At 40.0% G+C, this 23,825-nt stretch overlaps 1 protein-coding gene across 8 annotated transcripts in view; it reads left to right on the top strand.

Annotated features, from left to right (window-relative positions):
- SIPA1L2 (signal induced proliferation associated 1 like 2) overlaps positions 1-23,825 on the top strand; it is a 213,412-nt gene that overhangs the window by 129,816 nt on the left and 59,771 nt on the right. For all 8 annotated transcript variants that reach the window (XM_041748992.1, XM_041748995.1, XM_041748993.1 and 5 more), the window contains 4 exons: positions 1,737-1,911; positions 6,352-6,455; positions 15,362-15,519; positions 20,749-21,325. In XM_041748992.1, coding sequence (XP_041604926.1) covers positions 1,737-1,911; positions 6,352-6,455; positions 15,362-15,519; positions 20,749-21,325 — 1,014 coding nt within the window. The remainder of the gene's footprint in view (positions 1-1,736; positions 1,912-6,351; positions 6,456-15,361; positions 15,520-20,748; positions 21,326-23,825) is intronic.

Below are 23,825 nucleotides of genomic sequence, written 5' to 3'. Positions count from 1 at the left end.
CTCGTTAGAGGATCGGTATGGATCCTGACAATCGCTGAGATCACCAACATCCGTGGTGATATTGCTAGTGCTGCATTTCCTGAGTGTGCTTTAATATCCGAAATGTCTTCCAAGTCACTCAGGAACAATTAGTGTTTATAATGAAATAATATTAGGCATTTTTATTGCACTTCATATTTTTTCTAGATGACAGTCTATTTGCAGTAGATATGGGATCTCATTTATTTGGAGAGTTGAGTTGATCAGAAACATTTATTCCTCAGTCTCTGGATGAAAGGAAATGTTTCTCTACTTGACCCTACTGAAGAATTAGCTCAATAAAATTTGTGATAGGAGCTGTAAAGTAGCTTGTGCATGGCATCTCACATTCCCACATCCAGGATAAGAATCATTGTCTTCACTTGTACAGTCAAATGTCTTCGGCTATGATAGGAGCCCAGGCCTATGGGCTGTCCACTATGCTGTGGAGTCCATCACTATCGGTAGCTTGTTGAGTCAGATTGTGAACAAATGCTTCCTTTAACATCCTCCCCACTCACCCAATAGCACTTAGTCCAGTTTGACAACATTCAGAATATCGTGGTAGTTGACTCTCTTCAACTCTAAATTTATCCTAATGTGCAGTGAGGTGCTTCCTGCAGTCTGCTTAGATCACCCGGGCAGGGGGCTTCCTACCTTTTTTGAATTGTGTGTTGTCATTAGGTAATGTGGATGAGACGGCTTTTATCACTTTCCTGTTCGAGGGAAATGAATATAATTTTGCCTTATTTTACTTATAATCCGCTATACATTTTGATTAAAGGCTCTATTTTATGGCTTGATAATGAAAGTGAATAGTGTTATGGATTGCTGCCTTTAAGAAATCGGTGATGTCTGATAAATCTGTCAGGTTTTGAGGCTCCGTTTGCTGGTAGTAAGATTAAGTGCTCTGATTTCATGAGTGAGAAGTAGTTTCTCTTTGGATAAAATAAGAAAGCTATAAAAATGGATCCAGTGTCTCCCCGGCCTTGGGAGAACGCAGTCCTGAGGCTTCCAGCGTGACAAGAGATTGATTGTGAGTTAGAATTACAGCAGGAACTCTTCAGTGGCTCTTAAAATTCTTTATGGTCTATTGTATATTTAGCAGATGTTTTCTTTGCAAGACAGTCAAAAATACAGAAATAACTATAATTTTATAGCCAAAGTTACTTTCACGGACACAAAATGTTGTTCTACTTATATACATTTATGACAGTTCTCACTGGGATTCCTTTCTTACTGGACCTTCATTTGATTTGTTTTTTCATTACTGTCTTTCATATTTTCATGAATGTTCAAAGAACAACAACAACTAAAGCATCAGGAGCCAGAGAGGGAAAAAACTTAAAAGTTTGTGGCCTTTCTTTTTTCTTCGGACTCAGAAGATGATGCTCCTTACTGCATGGAGGGTATAAGATTAGGACTTCCCCAGTTATATTTTCCAGAAGATTCCTGAAGTTGTCTCTCCATTCTGGAAACCTGGTCAATCCCACATGGCCATAGCCTTACATTCTATTTCTTAGGGTTTCTACCATTTATCCAGCTGTATTTGGGGGTTTCTGTGTTCATTATCTATCTGTAGCATTTCACGCAATGACAATTGCTTCCTCTTTTGCTTATGGGAATTGTCCTAGCATGCTTACTGTAGTTTTAATTTTACTGGAAGTTAGCTTGTCTATTACTCTTTGCCAAGTAATTCTATTTCTCCCCCATTTCAGCTGAGCTTTCAGCACAAGATCGGGATCCTTTATTGCAAAGCAGGCCAGAGCACAGAGGAGGAGATGTATAACAATGAGACGGCAGGACCAGCTTTTGAAGAATTCCTTGATCTTCTGGGCCAGCGAGTCCGGCTGAAAGGATTTACCAAATACCGAGCTCAGCTAGACAATAAAAGTAAGCTTCATATTTGTGTGTGTGTGTACAAATTTAATTCTCCGCAGGTAGGCGTACCACATAAATCTAAGTGAGCAATCACTTGCCCTCCTATTCTTGACCCTGGCAGTGGCCTAGCCAAGCTTATTTGGGATAGAGTTGAGATTTCCTCAGATGAGCAAAGGAAGCACATTTCTCAAGAGGTATATGTTTCGCAGAAGCTCAAAAGGTCAGTTCTTTTTCTGTAATGCCAGCAGAGATATTCCCCAGTGTTTCGTGAAGAATCTTTTAATATTTCCTTCTTTCTCTTAGCCTCACCTCTGCATTCATTTCTAAAAGACAAAATATTAGCGCGTTTGCTCATGCCATGTTCTCAGGCTCATTCTGTTCATTTCTGGTTTCATGATGTTAGCTGGGGAATTAAAGCAGTGATTAAAAGCTGATGCATCCTGTTTTTCAGTATCCTTACCCAGGTACCCTTGAGCGGGACACACACTAGGTCCAAGGAGCTGATTGAAAACATAGACTCTATGCCATCCTGTGATGTGCAGATTGATCTTCTATCTTCATTTAGAGGATCCTTTTCCTCTGGTCCTCATAGATTCTAAATATCTTATCTTTGTGCCATTGGATTTCATTGCCATCAGCATCTAACATACCAGACAAAGTAATTTTATTTTAGGAAATTCTGCTTATTATTAAGCAGTTGACTGCTTACTCTTTTAATCAAAGGTGAGCAGATAGATCCTACAGTTGGAGGAAGTGGGAAGCCATGTAGCCCACTCCTACTAGGCGCAGGATGAAGGGGAAGCTTCTTCCCCAAGGGAACATCTGTGTGAGTCCATCTCAGGGCCCATGGCTCCATGCTACCCAGAGCCCATCAACCTGGAATCCTCATCGATACCATCAGGGTGGTACTGTGTCTTTGTGTGCCTGTCAGTCAGATCTGGACTTTTATCTACTTTTGAAAGTTAGGTTTAGAACGTAGATCCTAAGATCTGGAGACAGTATTACCTCATATGTTGGCCCCTGTGTGTCCTACATGCATGCCAAGGTTGGACTTGACTATTATATCAGATGCATATTGCTCTTGCCTCAGATCTGTAAAGATTAGGAAATAATTTGTGACACCCACTGTAAGTATCCACATATGAGACCTTTTCTGATTTTTCTTCCTTTTTATTTGCAAACTCCCTTTGCCTGCAAACCACCAGCCACCCCCTAGAGATGTGGGTGTGCCACCCTTAGGGATATACATCCTGGAAAACCACTGCTGACATGGATTCCTTATTATGTATGCCTGTCATCTCTCTTCAGTGGGGTGAATTGAGGAAATATTGTAAGAACTTCTGATCTGTACATTCTGTAAAACTGCCACACAGATAATGTAAATACTTTTCTAGGTATAAAAATCAACATCAGCTTTGAATTTTTATGACCTAGGAGATACATGTCCTTGATCCATTACAGATGCAATACTAAGTACCTCACTCAAGGAAATGATAACATAAGAACGAGATGTTGACGTGTTGGTTCTCATAATCAGCAAATCTAAGTTATTCTTATGAACAAGGCAAGGCATTCTGTGAGATGTGACGAAGTCTAAGACATCCCTGTGGTAAAGAGGAAGTTTCTAAGAATTATGTTTCATGAAATGGTCAAATAAAATTAGATCTTTCATAGAACTGATGCAAAAAAAGTCTTCATTCTTGAATTCAGGAGAGTGGTGTGGTATGGTCTTCACCCTGTCCTCCCACAGGACATTGGTCGAATCTGAGCCACAAGGAAAATTTAGCGTGTCTGGGATGTCCCTTCTGGGTATCATAAAATGGGTTCTTTCTGTCTTAAATACAAAGTGAAATGAAGTAGGAAGAGAGGGAACATGAACCACTAAGGTGCTCTGCTCACCACAGTGGAGTATAGACCTGAGGCTGTCTGTGGACAGTCTCTTTTGGGTCTGGATGCTGAGGTGACAAAACTGGGGACTGCCCTGATGGCCTGCAGCTCTTTTCCAATAGAAATATTTGCAGGAAAAAAAAAAAGAAATATTTGTAGCAGACCCTTGAACAGCTTGTCCATTCACCTATTCCATTACCATACTGATATTTGAGATGAAAAATGTCAGAATATTTAATTTCAGAAATCCATCTTGTAGGACTGTTTGGGACAAATTATAATCTTATTTTAAAAAATGTTTTCTTCTCCCAGGGGCACTTGGGTGGCTCAGTGGGTTAAGCAACTGCCTTTGGCTTAGGTCATAATCTTGGGGTCCTGGGATAGAGCCTTATATGGGGCTCCCTGCTCAGGAGGGAGTCTGCTTGTCTTCTTCCTCTGCCCTTCCTTCCTGCTCAGGATCTCTCTCTGTCTCTCTCAGATAAATAAAATCTTTAGGAAAACAAAGTCTGTTCCCCCGCCTTCATTGAAATATCCTGAAGCTGAAACCTGGTGGCTAGACTATTAGCTGTCTATAAGGATTCCTCTCACTGAATTCTAACCATCCAAATAGCAGGGTGTTGTGATGAGAATTATTGAATGTGCTGGGTTATTTCAGCCCCTGACCTTCATGTTGTTATTAAAGAGTGAGTTCTTCATGGAAGAGGATCATCAGTCCCTTATGACCATGCTCTTTCACTTCCAAAGCCACATTCTCTGTCTTCAGCCAAGAGAGTTGAAATGGAATTGTACCTTCCAAGAAGTCCTATGAAAAATAACACATATGTACTTAAAACACAACTAAAATACAACTAAAAGAGATCATTAATTTGGGAACTGGTTAATGGAATTTGGTTAAGAGGTTATTAGATGAATAACCTCTTAACATCTGCAGATTGATTCGTCAAATATTTTAAATACTTCCCCTTTTTATTAAATTGTCTGCTATGAATACCTTTTCAGAATCTGCAAAACTGGATGTGATCATTTTTTTCTACAAAATTTTCAGGACTGTTTCTGAGTCAGAATGAATATTCAAAGAAAAAACTGCAGGATTCAGAAAGAAAAGAATAAAGGTCCATGAAGGTTAAGTGTTGTAATATTTTTAAAGTAAAATTAAAATTTATATTTTTGAAGATTTTTTTTTCATGAGAAACCTAGAGAGAGAGAGGCAGAGCCATAGGCAGAGGGAGAAGCAGGCTCCCTACAAGGAGCTTGATGCGAGACTCGATCCTGGGATGCCAGGATCATGACCTGAGCCACAGGTAAGTGCTCAACCACTGTGCCACCCAGGCATTCCAAATTAAAATATTTAGATTGAAAAAAGGGGGCCCTGAGTGGCTCAGCCAGTTGAGTGTCTGACTCTTGATCTCAGCTCAGGTCTTGATCTCAATCTTGAGTTCAAGCCCCACATTGGGCTCCATGCTGGACATGGAGCCTACTTAAAAAACAAACAAACAAAAAAAGCCCAAGATGATTACATAGAATTCCTCCTAACAAACAGTGGAATAAACTTTTTTTAATGACCTTGAATAACATTGTTTCTTATTGTTTAAAAGATAGACAAGTAAACTTCTGTGTTAGTCAAAGATTGAGAAAGGCAGCCCTGAATTCTGTGTACATCTTGCTCATATATATCCTTTTGTCTTTATTTATCCATATGCAAAGTGGTTAAAAACTATGCCTTAAAGTTATCATGTAAGTGCTAAGTCACTGTTGGTTTAGGTGTGTGAAACTCAGTTTGTGGTAACCTGTGGATAATGCAGATGGATTTTGAATTTGCAAAGAATCATTCTGCTTTTCAGCAGGTGAATAGCTGTATGATTAAGAGGGGTTCAGATGTCACAGTTTTTAACACATGTCAGTGCATAATACACAGTAAGAGATCACCGTCGTTCTCTGCCTTAATCATATGACTGCATCATTGCATAGCCTGCTGAAAAGGGAAGGAAATTTTTTTTTAAAGGGAAGGAAATTAATTATGTAATTCAGGAAAAGAAATATTGAGCATTTTTTATTCCCATTCTCATATTAAGTCAGTCCTGTTTCATTTTGTTGAGTTCTGGAAGATCAGGTACCCAAGAATCATTAAGAATTAACTGTAAACCCACACACAGAGTGGGGCAAGGAGGGCGGCTAGTTGGCCGGTACTCTCCAATAATGGCACCCACGCCTGCCGAGCTGCACCTCCAGCTTCCATCCTGTGCTTACCTCTGCTCAGCTGCATCCGTGGTGGGTCCTCTATGTCAGGATTGCAAAGGTGAGCATATTGAAAAAAGGGAGGGGAAGCACATAGATGAGAGCAGATGAGGAGAAACCCAAGCATTAAGGCCACAGAGGTGGGTTGGGAAGTGGCAGGAATGGTGTGCAGCGAGAGAGCAGAGTGGCTGCCAAGACACCACCGGTGGGGTATAGTTGGGTGGTTTGTCCTTTGCAAATGGATTGCCTTAGGAAAACAACCTTCTAAGTGTCCCGTTGCTAACTTTTGCCGTTTCCTGACTTGATTTTGTCCTCCACCTCTGTTTTCAGCTGATTCTACAGGAACTCACTCCCTCTACACCACATACAAAGACTATGAAGTCATGTTCCACGTGTCCACCATGCTTCCCTACATGCCCAACAACAGGCAGCAGGTGGGTCTTCCCTCTACTTCCCAGATCTGAGCTCAGCCCACTGATGAGCTTCATGAGATTGGAATTGGCAAAGCCTCACTGGGGGATTTTCTCTTCAGCAGCATTAATAATATTTACTCTTTACATCATTTGGAAGTAGTGGGCCTTTAAAAGGGAGGAGTTTTGCATATTTCTGTTGCACTTTTTCCTTAAAATACTTGGACACTCTTCCACATGCACCTTATTGCTTGCTAGGCAAAATCTTAGTGGAAACCAGTGTCAACTGTGTTCAATATAAATAAGCCAGTGAGGTGAGCTGAGCTCAGGTTTCTGAGTATGGGTAGATAACTTATTTATAGAAAATACTGTAAGGAGATCTTTTAATTTATTCATGGCATGATTCAGTTTTAGTGATTTGATTGTATTTGGGTTCAATCAGGAGTTAAAGTTTGTTTTCATGTCAAGGAAGTTTAGTTATGATGTCATTTAACTGCACTCCTTTGCTATAAAAATATATTAGCACACCAGGGACTGCATAGCATTTGTTGAATGAGGGATGCCTGGGTGGCTCAGTTGGTTAAGTCTGCTTTCAGTTCAAGTCATGATCTCAGTGTCCTGGGATGGAGCCCTGAGTCAGGCTCTACCCTCAGTGGGGAGTCTGCCTCTCCCTCTCCCTCTCCCTCTTCCTCTCCCCCACCTTGCCCTGTCTCTGTCGCAAATAAAATCTTAAAAAAAAAAAAAAAAAGAATGTGCTGAATGAATGAAACTTAATTGCAAGAGAATGTTTTTTCTCCTTTTTATGCTCATGAAATTCAATGAAGGTAGTCAAAATAAAAGTTTTGCAAAGAAACTGCTTGCCCCACCCATCACTAATTGTAAGAACTGCCTTAGACCCTCCAGCTGGGACGAGAAAGCTGGCTTCTGATTCCAGCCAAGCTCTTCACAATAGGGATAGCTCCTCTTTCCCTTTTCCTTCTCATTGCCAGCTGGATTTTCTGGCCATTTATCTGATACTTAACCTCAGTCTGTTGTCCTTCCTGATGATCAGTGTTTCCTAATAATCAGATTTCTTCCCACTACCATCAGAAAATCTACCTTTTGGCCAATATTTGTACTTTTTCTCTTTTTTTTAAAGATTTTTATTTATTTGAGAGACAGCACATGCATGAGCAGGGGGATTGTAGAGGGAGAAGCAGACTCCTTGCTGAGCAGAGGGCCCGACACAATGAGGGGCTCGATCCCAGGACCCTGAGATCATGACCTGCACTGAAGGCAGATGCTTACATGAATCACACAGGAGCCCCTATATCTGTATGATTTTTTAAGGGAAGAGTTACAATCACTAGATCATATGTATGTGTTTGTATATGTTTTAACCTAAAGGATTTCTAGCTCTTAAAAAAAATTACTTGAAATAATGCCAAACAGATTCCCTTGCTATTAAGAAGCTTAATTTAGACCAGTGCATTTGTCCACCGGATACTTGTGAATCATTCAGTAATTAAGCTCTGTGTGAGTTGTCGCTCAGAAAACTAATAGGGCTTACTCAGGCCAAGAAATCCGTCTGTGCGTTAGCAGAAACAGAGCCAGTGCCTTTTGACCCCAGTAATCAAGTGTTCAGACCACAGAACCCTTCCAGCTCCCTAATTACTTGAGCCACTGCACTCCAAGCTGGACTGGCCCCCATCATTTCCCAGATGGCAGCCTCTGGAATTCTGAAGTCTGCTGGACTTTGCTGTTAGCAGACCTCAAACGAGGCTTTCCCTGCCTCCTTCCTATTGCATGGTAATTAAAATGTATGGGTTTATGAGTTTTCTGTACCTGACTTATTTTTCCCCACTGAAACTGTCCTTAAAGTCCTATACACAAAAAAGGAGATGGAAGGATGGACATTAGGGAGTGGGGATGGATAGATGTGTTAAACATCCCAAACCAGAAATTTAAAAAAACAAAACAAAACAAAACAAAAAAAACACAAATCCCCTGTAAGTTGATACTACACATTGCAGACTCTGTAGCTTAAAGACGTCCTTGGTTACCTCTTTGTTGTTTTTTAAAACTTGAGTGAGAATCCATGACATTAAGTTATACTAATGGATTAGAGGTAGAAAACTGTAAAATTGTTTGTTTTACTTTTCTAATGAGTACCCTTATTGTGCCTGGGACATATATGATCCTGTATATGGTCCACTGGGAAATCTGTGTATGGAATGCTATGTGGGCAAGTATTCATAATATAAAGGGGATGGTGAAGAATGGACATAAGAGTTCAGTGGATGTATTCTAAACTTGCCATAGCCAGACACTTGCCTTGTGTCTTTGGGTAAGATCTTAGCCTCTCAAAAAATTAGGTAATTATATAATAAGGACATGATTTAGATGGCCAGCAGTGGCTTCTTGGAAAATTGTGTTAAGAAGGATTCTAGGGTAGCACCCTGGCTCAGACGGAAAGAATGTTGTATTTTACAGCTGGGGGATGTGGCACACACGATGCCTAGACTAGATGATACACAGCATGTCCCTCTAAGTGTCAGATTTCTGTGATTCTGGGCTGTTTGAGGCTTCCTGCTTCTAGATAGAAAAACAGCTTCAACAGAAAAATGTAGTTGTTAACAGAGCAAGAATTCTGAAGCCATACTATCTGGATTCGAATCCCAGCTACTAGTTTTGTGATCTTGGGCAATTTTTTTTATGATCTAGTTTCCTTTATCCATGAATGCAAGGACTTTATATTTTTTCTTCATTGAGGTGTCCCTGTACACCAAGAACCATACCCCAAACACGGTAGGCAGGCGGTAAACACTAGTTCAAAGAATAAATGAACCTTTTGTAGACAGTGGCTGAAATTAGGTGAGCCAATACATATAAGGCATTTACTGGTGCCTGGCACAGAATGTGCTCGGTAAGTTTTAATTGCTGTTACTATTTCATCATATATTAGATAACTCAAGTCTTTTAGATGACTTAATTTGCATTTTATTTTCCTGTTCCCAATCCTGAAGCTCTGTTATGAGACAGTAAGGCCTAGATAGTTAAAAAAGTAAGGGGCTAATTTATCAGAAATTTCAGAAAATTATTTTTACTTTGGCATTTAATATTTTGCTAATCTTGGTTTGTTACCAGAATATTCTGTTTGTAGATAAATGTTGCCAGTGTGCAATCTTGGAACATGTACTGTCCAGATTTGGTATGGGTTGTACTGGCCCTCTGCACATCTCCCATTCTCCTCACCCATGCCTGCAGATTATGTTCATCCCAGGGGTGGAAATGTCTGACATGACTCTCTGGGCTCATGAGTGCTGTTGGAAGCCACAGAACTTAGCAAAGTTAGCTGGCCTGTACATGAATTGTGCCTGTAACTTTGGCCTCATTAGCACCACGGTATTTGTGACTATTTAACTGGTCCAGACTCGTCCCCATCAGATATAATTTCTTATGTTTGTTCTTATAATAAATCAAGCTGAAAGCTGATTCCAAGATGTATTAAAAGTCTTGAGAGAGTTTACCACTGTTGCAAAAGAGTTCAGTGTTTGGAATGTATGACTCTTACAAAGAAAACCTAGGCAGCCCCAGGGAACAATAAGAGAGCCCGCTCTTGAAGTGGTTTCCCTCTTCCCTGAAGACCCATCTGTCTCTCTGAGCCAGTCTGGTGGTTGGATTCCTTTTCCCAGGGCTGTCTCCCCTGTATGCTTCCCTTCTACTTGTCCTGTAGCCACATCATAGATTAGCTATCATGACATATTATCAGTGGAAAGAACATGAGTTAGCTTCAGAATTCACTTGGGCAGAGACCTTTTCTTAAATGTAAGCATATAAAATGGATAAAGGTAGCATGGTGCCTAGCACATGTAGTTTTTTTTTTTTTTTTTTTAAGTACATGCATAAAGTTAGATAGAGCCCCTCTGCTTTCAGGGGTTATCTAAGCCTCTAGGAGATCCCTAAGGAGTTAGGCCAAGTCCCTAGGGGAATTAGGCCAAGTCCCTAGGTCTCTGAGATTCCATTTGAAGAATACTGGCATTAGCCTAGGGACAGACTTGACCTCTACAGTGGTAATGGAGAACACAGCTTGTTAGGTTTGAGCCAACCTGGAAGCCTTTCTCTATATAATTTGGATAGATGGCCGACCTATCTTGAGGGGTGTATGCACTTGGTTCTGTAAGTCCCTAATTGGAACTGCTAAGGAACCATTCAGATACAGGAGAAATATATCTCATTAAGTACTGTACGAGTAGGTCCTGACTGCATTTGGGTTCACCTATAAATAATAATAATATGGAATACTTTGGAAGAATAAAATGCTTATTCAGCTTTCTGTGACCAGATTTATCCCCAGGCCCTAAATAAGAATGTGTACTTATCTCAGATAATAAACATGACAGCTTACAGTAGGGTGGGTACTACCAGGTATCAGAAATAATTGTATCTTCATAATCCTCTTCTTCTCTTCATTTTGTTATTAATTAAATCTCTAAAAATCTACATTCTTCGTTTGTTTCTATTTATCCATTTGCAGAAGAATACTCAGCTTTGCTAGCCTAACTGACTTGAACATTGACTCTTCTTATTGGTGAAATACAGTTTTACATATTTTATATTAAATGTTTTACATAATATTTTTTTATTGTTTATATAAAGTAAGTCCACGATGAATCCTTGAGATGGCAGTTAAACTTGATATGATTTGCTAAGCTAAGAGCGGTTAACCTAGCTTTCACTTTTTTTTGTGGGGAGTGGATAGGCGAGACTTTTCCTCTCTGAATACAAGCCTTTTGAATTTATGTGATCATGTGTGTAGGTTTCCCTCTTTCTTATTAGACTCCTGATCTACATTCACATTTCTACTTTTCATAGGAAAATCTAGATAATCTCTTAAAAATCAAAACCAAAACCTAACCACTGGTGTTGAGTCTTCAGTGTAGAGTACATGAGGGTGTAGGATGTGTGTGTGTGTGTGTGTGTGTGTGTGTGTGTGTTGTGTGCACACATGCAGAATTAAGAGGATCAAAAAAAAAAAAGAAGAATTAAGAGGGTCTCTGAAGAGAGAGAAGCTGACCCTCTGTGTGAGAGGGAGAAACTTCCCAGGCAAGGGAGTAGCAAGAGCAAAGTGCCTGTGACAGAAACAGACTGACCTGTTGGAGAGGCAAGGTGACTCTCTGGGAGGTGGGGATGGGTGACAAGTCAGAGAGGTAGGAAGGATACACTCAAAGGAGTCTTGGTCAACACTATTCCTGGGACAGGACTTTAGATTCCAACCCAAGGACCAAGATCCAGAACTTGTGATCGGTTTTTATGGGGATACCTTTAATTTCTTGCTCAGTTCTGGGTTCGTCTCTTTGAATTTTGGAACACATAAGATAATCATTACATGATGCAGTTTTCTCTTTGAAATCATGCAAATTTTCACGTATTTGCTTCTTGAGACAGGAGACTGTCTCTGGAGATCAGCCTTTTCCAGTTTCAAATTAAACTCTCTCTTCACGAATTCTGACTCTTAGGCACTTGTGAGCCACATCCATCTTCATTTCTTTCATACTGTGCAGGCTGCTCCCCCCCCCCCCCGCCCCCTGCCGCCCAGAATGAGGTGTGCAAAATGCTTTCTTTACCTTACTATGCTGAGAGAAAATGAACAAATGAGCCTGTTTGCATAGAGGCTACTAGATCTGCCCTAGTTCAACTTTATACCAGTCTAGATCCGAGTGTGGCTACCTGACACTTTTCACTGGCTTTTGATTGTTGCCTTGAGTTAAAACTGGTCCTTTAAAGCCCCAATGTTTGGTTAGGGAATTGAGAATTACCCCTATAGCTGCTATTTCTGTAGCATCTGGATGATTTTTGCCATGGCATTGGGTGAAGAATCACATTTCACTTTTCTTGTCATAACAAGAGCTTTTATTCTTATTTCACCGCTTGAATCAAGCATTGGAAATTCTGTAGGATTGACTGTGTAAATCTGTCTAACACAGTACTGATTAACTCATTCTCACAAAAGTGGTTCTCTGGGTACTGAGAAGTGTTATGAGCTTCACATCTAGAAGGAGGGGTCAGCACTAGAAGCCACCATTCCTTACTTCCCTGACAAAGTGCCAGACATGTCTTCTTCATAATCCAGGGGCTTGCCTTCATAACTTGCTGGGCTGCCATACCCTTTCTCCTTCCAATTCTGGACTTCGATTACATAGAATATCACTCACCATTTAGAAAAAAACCCCTAAATAATAACTAAAGAAAATATTTACCTTTAGATAAGAAGTCTGAGGAATTACTGAGGTTATTTAATGTTTTGGCAGAGTCCGGGAAATCAGTGAAAGATATTTCTGTTAACTTTCCAGATGTTATTTTTCTTTAGCATTTGAACAAATTAATGGACATCCCATTAATGGACAAGGTGTTAATTTTTCTTATTTTTTTCTCCTACAAAGAACTTCAGATTTTACTCTTCTTAATGAATCTCCTAATTCCCCGCCTCTCCCCCTCCCCCCATCCTGCTCCTCCACACTTTATTGTTTTGCCAAGAACATTTTGTGACCCTTGTTCAACTAACTAGACTATTAAAAACATTTTTGGCCCATTTTACAAAGCCAAAGAATATGCTTTAAAAAGGGACATCTTGTTGAGGGAACCAGACTTTTAAGTGGTGCTTTCAGTATTCCTGTGATGTGAAGTATAGAACTGGACCTAACGGTTTCTGGATGAAGAGAAAATGGAGGAAGCACAGACTGATGAGTTCGTGCTTACCCCACAAGTTTAATTGAGAGGGCCGGCCCAAGGTGAAGTGCAGCACAGCAGCCACGTAGGCAGGAGGGGTGCAGAATTCACTGTGTGGCCTTGGCCATCACAAGAACCATCTTGCACTCATCAATCTGAAAACTCTTGTGTTTCAAAGATCTTGAGTAAAGTATTGTGTCAACTGTTGTGATCCGTGTTGAACAGAGAAGTTGAACACAGTGTTAGGTATTTGATATATATATATCATATATATATATATATATGATATATATATATTTTTTACTTTTTCATTTGCTCCTTTTTTTCCCCTTGTCTTCTAAGGAATATCTGAATCCTGTGTTTCAGCTATTGTGGAAATGAGAGAAGAACATCCTAACCTAGTACAGTCTCTAGCTTGTCAGTGATGTTTGTTTTAGATATTTATCCTTGCTTTTTTTTTTCTTTCCTTGACATGAAATATTTATTGTGGTTATCATCTGTGTCCACTGTAATAAGGGTAAATAATCACACAGTGTATAGGACCTGGTTTGCTACTGATTTTTTTACATGCGTCTGAAATGGCGCATTTTAACTTAAGTATTTAGCAAACATTTTTAAAGCTACAGATGGCTCATTGGGTCTGTATTAACATATATGAGTAGATGTTCCAAAACTTCACCCAAACAGGAAAGCGACCTTTTTGTGTGTGACTTGAACTGTGGTGGCTACTTAAATGGGAGTTTTTCAGCATATGAATCAGTGATTTAACTGGCATATCAGAGAACTCTGGAAGAAGGAACATTTCATCCCCGCATTTACAGACCATTTATCGCACTAAATCACGAGTCAGGGGCCTGACAATGAAATCCTTTTTGTATCTGGGTTGAAAAGGCTTTAAGAGTTGAACTCAATGCTCTTTATGGTGAGGTATGTTCTGTAGGTGCCAAATAAATTTAAGAGCAAGCTCGTTGTCTTTGTTATTGCTAGTAAAGAGAGATTTACTACCTGAGATTATCTCATTCCTGTGGTGACATCATCAGCTCCTATAAAGATTATTGAATCTATTAAAACTGAAGATCACAAACTTTGTGAACACAGATACTATGGTTTTACTTGCATCAACTTAGAGAGTGCTTTGTGTATGGCTTCATCGACATATATTCAGAGGTGTGATCACAGTTTTATTGCACAGTATGATGTGGCTGGGATCCTGTATCTACCACTTACTTATGCCTTCAGCAAATGTGTAATGGGTGTTGGCTATGCCCTGTGCAGGCCATCAGAGATAGGGAATCAGAAGTCAGTAGGACACTTCCCCTGCCCCCCTGAAGATCATGATTTGATGCGGGAGAAGTAAATTGACAATTAGCACAGTTCTATTACCACTAATGTTAATAGAGGTAGACCTGGGTGTACGGGTGGAGTGCCAGTATAGGCTTGCTGGGAAAGACCCTTACAGGTGAGGAGATACCTAAGTCAGAGCCCTGAGCTGTCTAGGAGCAACTTGGGGCAAAGGGAGACCCGTTTCAGGAACATGAAAAGTGAAAGTGCGGTTAAGATGTTGCTGCTCAAATAATAATAGCAATAATGATAATAATAATAATAAATAAAGTGTTACTGCTCTAGGGTTCCTTGTCTTCTGTCACATTTGTAATTTGTAAGTTAAGTTTTCTAGCTATTATTCTGGTAGAATTCTGTGTTTCTGAATTACATGTGAAAGGCCAGATTTCAGTTAATTAGTTTGAATATATTAGCCACCAAAGTAACAGTCTTTCTGTGTTGCTGTTGCAGACTTGCCTGTGGAGGAGCAGTAGGTGAAGGCCCCAACACACTGGTGTAGGGTTTTTAGCAAACCTGTACCCTCTCCTGGACTCTCTCTCCTTGCTTTAAGTTGAAGAGCTTAGGCTATAAAATTCTTGAAAACATTTGAGTGCCAAAGTGTTATTATTACAGGGTGAGGAAACTCAAGATGAAAAGGAGTCGAATTTTAAAGTGGAAGAGATTAACTTAGTTAGGCTTTGCCCTCCATAGACACTTCGGACGCAGCCCATTCTGCTCTTCCCGGGTCACACGGAGGAGCACTGACTTTCAAAGAAGCACTCTGGCTTTCAGAATCAGTCCTTTAAAATAGAAAGATGAGCAAGTGGTATATATTGGCACATTTTGTCTGTACAGAAAATTGACTTTGTTAACCCCATGTGTATTCTCGTTCTCAACCGCAGCTTCTGAGGAAAAGGCATATTGGAAATGACATTGTGACCATTGTCTTCCAAGAGCCTGGAGCACTTCCTTTTACTCCAAGAAGCATCCGATCCCACTTCCAGCACGTCTTTGTCATAGTCAGAGTACACAATCCGTGCACCGAAAACGTGTGTTACAGGTGAGCCAGCAGTCCTGCGCTTTGACTCTGTCAGCTATATTTCAGCAGCACACCTTCTCCTGAAATATCTTTGTTTTCCAATTATTATCTCTAACCCCATCATTATCCTTTTTTCTTTTGCTAATTATATTTCCACTGTCTTCACTCAGGTACTTGCTGTACAAAGTAACTGCCTCCTTCCCGTTTTGAAAAGTGAAATGCCTAGGAGTTCAAAATTGTAGATTATGCATTTCCTCAATTTTCCCCTTAAAAACTGCATCCAGCCCCTGCCGGAACCGTAGCTCAATTGATACCAGCCTTGGAGGTGGATGATGTGGCCATTTCGGTTCTTCCTGAGCAGAAGTAATTACTGTGGTGGGAAAACCTTGCTTCTCATCCAAGATTTTGGAAACACTCACCCCCACAGGGCTCCTGAGACCAGGAGTTGATGCTTGCATTGGTGACTTCAAAGAGCCATACTTGTGCCGCAGAATCCCTAGCCTGTTTCTGACTTTTCCTTTTCCCTCCCCACAGACTCTTTTGTAGAAAGTAGTTGCCCCTGGAAGATCATGTCTTACGGGGTAAAAGAGTGGGTGTCTGACCTAAGTTTAGAACCCAGCGCTGCTGCCTGCGGTGCTTTGTACAAGTTATTTAATGCTTTGGAACTTTTCATTCCTTCTCTTAAATTTGAGGATAATAGTACCTACATCAGTGTGTAGAATAGATAGCAGAAATTATGCAGAACACCCATTAGAGTTCCTGGCACTCACCAAAGATTATTTCCCTTTATCATCCTAAAACAGTAAGTGCTGTTTCAGCGGCCTCCTGGGCCGAGCTGGGGCTCATGTGTGTGCACTGGGAGGGGATGGGAAGATGGGGAAGACTGTAAAGGATGTTCTCCTAAAGGCAGAGAAACTAGTCTGTGTGTTAGATGTGGCTGTTTTACAGGCCTGCCCCACGCCTAGCCCATCTCAAAGGAACACAGAGTCTATAAACTAGTACTTCCTAGCCTGAATGTTGCCTCACAGCTCGTTAAATGTGGTCATTCTCCCACCCTACTGAGGTACAGTGTGCTAATATCAGACTTGTAGTTGGCCTGAGCATCGGTGAGTTTCCCTCCCACGGTGATTCCTTAGTCACATCTGGGTAAAGACCACTGGCCTGAATGCTCAGAACTACTTTCAAAAAATGAGATAAAAAAGAAAAGAAACAAAAACCATAACATCCATGCTGTAAAACAGATTGACGTTGGTACAAACATGGTAAGTTGGATTATTCTTCTGAGATCTCACCCAATGAATGGTAATTATGAAGAATAATCTTAAATGAACCTTCCTAATGGATTGGAAACTTAAGCCTAAGGCTTTATGGAATTTGGTGTTATTTTATTGGCTGCTGTTTTTAGGTCAAATCAAGTATTTTTAATTACTTTCCCTTATAGTTTATACTGATGTCAGGAGATGGTTCATGAGCACCAAAAATCTTAAAAGTTATCAGTAATGTCTATTTTCACTTGTTTCAGATTTTCTGGTTTTAATAAAATTACTAGGGAGGGATATTGAAACAAGTATTGGACTAGATGTAGATCTTACCTTTAAACAAAGTAGATTGTGTACTGTATTCTATGATAGATGGTAGCATTGTGCAAATCATTCGACTATGGAGTCGGTCTTTAAGAAACCACGTTGTTATCATTAAATTACCATTTGCTAATGAGATTCAAATATGAAGTCAGTAGCGTGCCTCAAATTTTGGGAAGTGCCTCATAAACATTTGTACTGATCATGCTTAAAAACTTCATGAGTATCCCACAACGACTCAGTAATAATCTTCATGAATACAATAGTCAAATCAATTCCATAACATTTTATGAAGCCATATTAACTCTGTCACATGGAATAAGGTACAGTGCTTAGATTTTCCAAAAACACCTTATAGGGCTCTTCCATATGCCATTCCTCAAAACACACCAGAGACAAAATAAATTCATTAAAATCATTTCCAAGGAAATGATAAAATATAGTCCAGGTCTACTATTCTCTAAATTGCTATGTCTTAACCCATGGATACATCTTGAAGAAGACTAAATAAATCACATGCACCTCAGGGAACCCCCACAAATACGGTTTCTCTGATGAGCTTTGTGCACGTGTTGAGTGGTTGGCACATTCTGACTGATGAGGACCTACAGGACTGCTTAGTGTAGATCCATAGTCTAGACTCACTGTCAGTTGAGGTGACTTTCTCCTATAAGAACTGTCACGACTGGCAAGTCTAGAAAGGTAGAAAGGCATACTCTCACTTTAGAAAGGTAGTCTAAGGCACCTCCCACAGATGCAGCAGAGTTCCCAAGAAGTGAGGCTGGGTCTACTAGAGCCTGGGGAGAGACAATGAGGTAGCATCTCCAAAGCTCCATGTACTCTGAAATCTTAAAAAAGCAAACTTAACTAATTGCCTCTTTCTTTAGACAAGATGCTTTAATTTTACTAGCAATAGCTATTGCAGAGCTAACCTTGAGGGATTTATGTGTTTGTATACTTTCCAAGATAAACTCTTTGCAAAATGCATCCCATGGTAACTTAATGAGTAAACTTCTTGCTATGTAGGTTTGGTAGCTGTTGATTAAGTGTGAGATGGTATCTACCGAGAGCGATGGCTTCCTCTTTAGAAAATCTAATATGTAGTCCCTCTGGACAAAAATTAGATGATAGTGTTAAATCAATGACTAAAATAGTGATTGTTTGTGATAGTAATAATGATAAAATAGTTTGCATAATAATAGCTTTACCTGCATTACTTGGTTTCATGCTCACCATGGCCTTTTGAGAATGGCACTCATTCTCCATGTTACAGATGAGGAAACTGAGACATGGAGGGATTAACTTGCTAGCTCAGAGCCTCTCAGCAGGCAGTAGAGCTGGCATCCCAAACAGGGCATGGCATCTGCTCATCACTTTGTTCTCCCCAAACCCTTTAACTTGTATATCAGGGAATGCTCATTTCTGTGTTGCTGCTTTCAGTAGAGGGTCTTATCTTTAGATATACCATCAAGTTATTTGGGTAAAATAAGATTCTGAGGAACACCTGGGTGGCTCAGTTCGTTAAATCATCCAACTCTTGATTTCTGCTCAGGCCATGATCTCAGAGTCATGGGATTGAGGCCCATTACAGGCTCTGTGCTCAGTGGGGAGTCTGCTTGAGATTCTCTTTCTCCCTTTCCTCCCCTGTCCAGTCCTGCTCATGCGTGGGTATGCTCACTCTCTCTCAAATAAATAAATAAAATCTTTAAAATAAACACAAAAGAAAGAAATTCTGAAATACATTCTTGCTTCAACCCATTGAAAATCATCTAAATCTAGCCAAGGAATATTCCTCTGACCTCAACTCTGTTTGAAAGAATAATATATACTTCTGTAACCAGCAATCTCTAATTGATCTCCATTCCATAATATCATAGTGATCCTGGAATAGCTAGACCTGAATTCTGGATACTTTTATGTACAATTTGGATCTGAGATGCCCAGGATTTTAGTTAATCAAGAAGTTAATATACTGTATGTGCTACAGAGAACTTCCAGTTAGATATTAGGGTCAGTAATTTGGGGCAAAAACAATTGCCCTTTTTTTTTTTTAAACAATTGCCCTTTTATAAGATACTTCCCTTTATCCACTATGGAGCTCTACAGTGAGATCTTTTTTTGGAGCACAGTTAGATATAAAAAGTTTTCCCTGATGCTTTGGCTGGCTTAAATGCCTACAGGTAGTCAAAGTAGCTTGAGATCCATAGAACAAGGTACAAAATAGTAATCCTGCAAAGTGTCACATGAGATTGCGCCACCTGAGCCTTCTGTGAGTACAGTTCTTTCAGGACTTTGTGCTGATTACTGGAAGAAAAAACAATTTCAGGGAGATGATAACATGAGTTTACTGGGATGGCAGGTCCCAGTGTGCAGATAGGCCATGGGAGCTCACTGACTAGTGTAAAGGAGAAGCAACAATATGTGGTTAGCATAATCACAAGTCCAGATAGGTAGCTTTGTGACAGTCTCTGAAGGTTAAAATGTGAGGACAAATTAATTCCTACTCAGTCTAGAATGTCCACTCTCAGGGTAGTAGCAAGAGGAAAATGAGTCAAGGATGAGGTGGGTCCCAAAGATACTTCAGCCTCTATAGCATTTTTAAGGCCTTTCTTTGTGGACACAGTCAAGTATGCCCTATCACTGTCTGATTTAGTGTATTCACTGCCATCCCTGAATGAATTAGGTGCCTCTGTCCCAAAGAGAATCAGCCTTTCCCTCCCCTTTCATACCAGCTACAGCTCCATGCAGACAGTCTGCCCAGCTCCCCAGAAGTGACTCACTCTCCTGAAGAGTGTGCAGATTAAAGCAAAGGTGAGAGAGATCTGGAGACTGTTCTTTTTAAGAATCTAACCAGCCACTTTCCAGAAGAGGAGCCCACACCTAACAGAACAAATTTGGACAGAATTATTTCATTCCTTTGTTCACCATGTTCAAAATTTTCAGTAACAATGAAGATGAAGTATAAATCACTTCCTTTATTTCAATGTAGAAAATATCAGCGCAGGCAGACATGAGATTAGTACTGATGCTGAGTTTCCTCTGAAACTCTGGGTTTCCCTTCCCACTGTTGATCCATTACCCTCTCTCTAAGTCAGCTGGGGCAGCCGTGACAAAGTACCTACAAGCAGGTTGGTTTTAAACAACTGATATTTATTTCTTAGAGTTCTGGAATCTAGAAGTCCAGGATTAAGGTGTTGGGAGATTTGGCTTCTCCAGGGGCCTCTCTTTGGCTTATAGATAGTTGCCTTCTTGTTGGGTCCTCCAGTGGTCTTTCTTCTATGAACATGTGCCCCTGGTGTCTCTCTGTGTGTCCAAATCTCCTTTTAAAAGGACACCAGTTAGATTGGATTGGAGCTTAATGACCTCATTTTGACCTAATCAAAAATAGGGCTTTATGGCCCTATCTACAAGTACAGATACATTCCAAATTACTTGGGTTCAATACAAATTTTATGGAGACGTAACTCCACCTATAACACCCTGCATCTACTAAGTTTGAAAAACAAACAAGCAAACAAACACTGGATATCAAACAAACACTGGATATCCAGAAATTAGTATGACAAAAAGCTACAAAGTAGATGGTATGAGTTGTATGGTATATGTCACATTTCTGAAGGCAAATATTATGGAATTACAGCTCATTTTGTTTCCTATTTTTCTTTCTCAGTGTTGGAGTTTCTAGATCAAAAGATGTGCCACCTTTTGGTCCACCAATTCCCAAAGGAGTAACTTTTCCAAAGTCAGCAGTATTTCGGGACTTCCTTTTAGCCAAAGTAATCAATGCAGAAAACGCAGCCCATAAATCAGAAAAGTTTCGAGCGATGGCCACTCGAACAAGGCAAGAGTACTTGAAGGATCTGGCGGAGAACTTTGTCACGACTGCCACTGTGGATACCTCTGTGAAATTCAGCTTCATTACACTGGGTGCAAAGAAAAAGGAGAAAGTAAAGCCAAGGAAGGATGCCCATCTGTTCAGTGTCGGAGCAATCATGTGGCATGTAATAGCTCGGGACTTTGGCCAGTCTGCTGACATTGAATGTCTTCTTGGGATTTCCAATGAATTCATAATGTTGATTGAAAAGGATTCCAAGAACGTTGTATTTAACTGTTCCTGCAGGGACGTCATTGGGTGGACATCTGGATTAATGAGTATCAAAGTGTTTTACGAGAGAGGGGAATGTATCCTTTTGTCCTCAGTGGATAACTGTGCTGAAGACATCAGGGAAATTGTCCAGCGATTAGGAGTAAGTACAGGTTTTGTGTTTCTACCATCCTAGGTCTTTAATAACAGATTCATAATGGGCTTCACTGTGGAAATTGTACCACGATTTTGGCACCTAGAGAATGAATTATTATTTCATGTGGCTACAGGGCTTAATTCTGAATACTGTGTCCATTTGAGCAGTTGCTAAATATGAGTGGTAGAGAAGCACCTGTTACAAACCATTTGGAAAGGAAAAGTTAGACAACTTCCAAAAGGGAACATCAGGATGTATTTTTATAGTATCTGAAAGGAAAAAATGTCTAGATAATATGTCTGTGTGTAGAGACTGCCATGTCCATACTCTTCTAGGGGAGATTAATGGGCATACAGTTGCCATTGGCCCTATGAATGACTGTGTCCTCTTTGCAACTTCAATTCTGTGTGTGTTTATACAGCAGGCATTTTTCTTTAGTCTACCAGATTCAATATATTATTAATCTCTAGCCACAGTTTCTTCATCAAGTTTTATAGAATTACCCTTTGAAACTTTAAGAAAAATCAGTCATAAAACATTTTTCTTAAATATTATTTTTAGTACAGAACTCCTAAATGATATCCACAGTGTGTAACAGTTAAAATTTCTGATCCTGATTTTCACACAGAAAGATCCAGATTTTAGTTTGTCTGTCAAGCCAGTTATAAAAATAAATCAAATATACTGTAAGAACCCAAATGCACTTTGACAAAAGAATTTCTCATATTTAAATCTCCCCCCAAGGGGATGGACATTTCAGTTTTTAGAAAAGATTTAGTCAATTATGGATCATGAAAAAAGAACTTATACCCATTTCCTGTCCCATTTCCTCCCACTAAATATTAATCTCCCCTTTGTTATTTGAGACCACGTATTAGAGACAATACAATCAAGTCAGTATCTGCTAGCCTTGGAGAAATAATGTAATTATTTGTAGACACTATTTACAGGAACAGACCTCAGTGTGTTCAATAGTATTATTGAGTGTATGTGCATAAACATAGATGTGATTTGGGGATGATTATGTGATTAGTTTATGTGTCTGGAGAATTGAATTATCTTTGTGAGTTTCAGGACGCACTATGCTTTTGATAATGTCATAAATACTTCTTTTTAGGAAATCCACTTAGTCATTACAATCTGTGCTCCTGAAAATACAACACAAATAAACACCGCTTCACCAATCACTAAAATGCACATTTCATAGGTCCTTACCCATTCACCGTCTTGGGGATCCTGTTCTACCATTTTCCTAGAAAAGCAGTGGTATGGCTAATGTGATGGAGTTGCCTAATGTCTGGATTATGTTAGAGGAAATGTATTGTGTGTCTAAGATGACTTGCAGCAGGAGATTTTGGACACAAACCAACCCACAGACAGTTTTGAAGGATTAGAACATAAGATTGGTACAGGGTAGTAGCAACAGAAATGCAAAGAAAGAGGATGCTGCATTCATAGTGCAGATTTGGGGAACGAGTGCTAGTCGGCAGGCGGTAGATTCAGTGTGCATTTAATAGTGGTGGAAACTGAAATTGAAGGTGTCTATTATGTAGGTAGAGACCCAGGAGGAATGAGCTTACCCCTAAAGGGATATTCGTGTGCAATCTGTGACCCATTCTCAGGGACCTACTCTCAGAAGAGCCCCTGCTTGGTTAAGTGCTCTGCTGTCACCATCTTGAAATTCTAGTTGCCCAGGGGCCCTGCATTTTTATTTTGCACTGGGCCCCACCAATTATGTGGCCAGCCCTGGGTAGGTACATGGATAAGAAGCCACCATTCTCCTATGATTATTGAGTCCATGTGAGTATGTAAGGAACTCCAAATAACTAATCCTTTACCCTTTGCAAATGTTAAGAAGCAAGGAACAGAAGGGATAAAGAGATAGCAAAAAACAAAAGTAGGGCAGGTAGCAGGTATTTGGAAGAAATAAGCAGGAGAGACACATAGGTCTTAGGAAAGGATTGACTGTTCACTCTTTAGTCTGATACATAGATGTTAAATTTCAACTGAAAATTGCATTAATATTGGAAAGAAGGCAAGGCATACGTCATACATATGCAGACTTTTGGTAGGAGAGTATAGTTGAAACAAAGTTGAAAAGAAAGGAAAATTCTATTCAGGTTGTACATATTACAAAAGTATTTTTCCAACAATTTCCAATTAGTTCAGTTCATAACTTTGCAAGCCTCAATCTTTGAAAACTTCAACACTAACACCAATAATACCTTGCCCCATATTTCCTGAGCTGCCAACTGTCCTGTGTGTCTATGGGACATTGACAGGATAGGCCACATGTGTGCCCCTGTGGGTAACCATGGAAACAGACATAGTGGACATACACTGAACCCAGCCCAGTCCTACAGCTGTACTTACACTTGTAATTCTTATTAAATAGGAATCTGTGTATTCCAAGTGTGTTTCATGGAAATGCAGCATTTCTTAAACTGCAACTTTATACATTAGCTCTGTGCTTTAGGGGATTATGGGTATGATACTTCCTGACTTT

The sequence above is a fragment of the Vulpes lagopus genome, chromosome 3, assembly GCF_018345385.1.
Source record: "Vulpes lagopus strain Blue_001 chromosome 3, ASM1834538v1, whole genome shotgun sequence".
Lineage (NCBI taxonomy): Eukaryota > Metazoa > Chordata > Mammalia > Carnivora > Canidae > Vulpes > Vulpes lagopus.
Note: the sequence above shows the minus strand (reverse complement) of the source record. Positions and strands in the feature narration are given on the sequence as shown.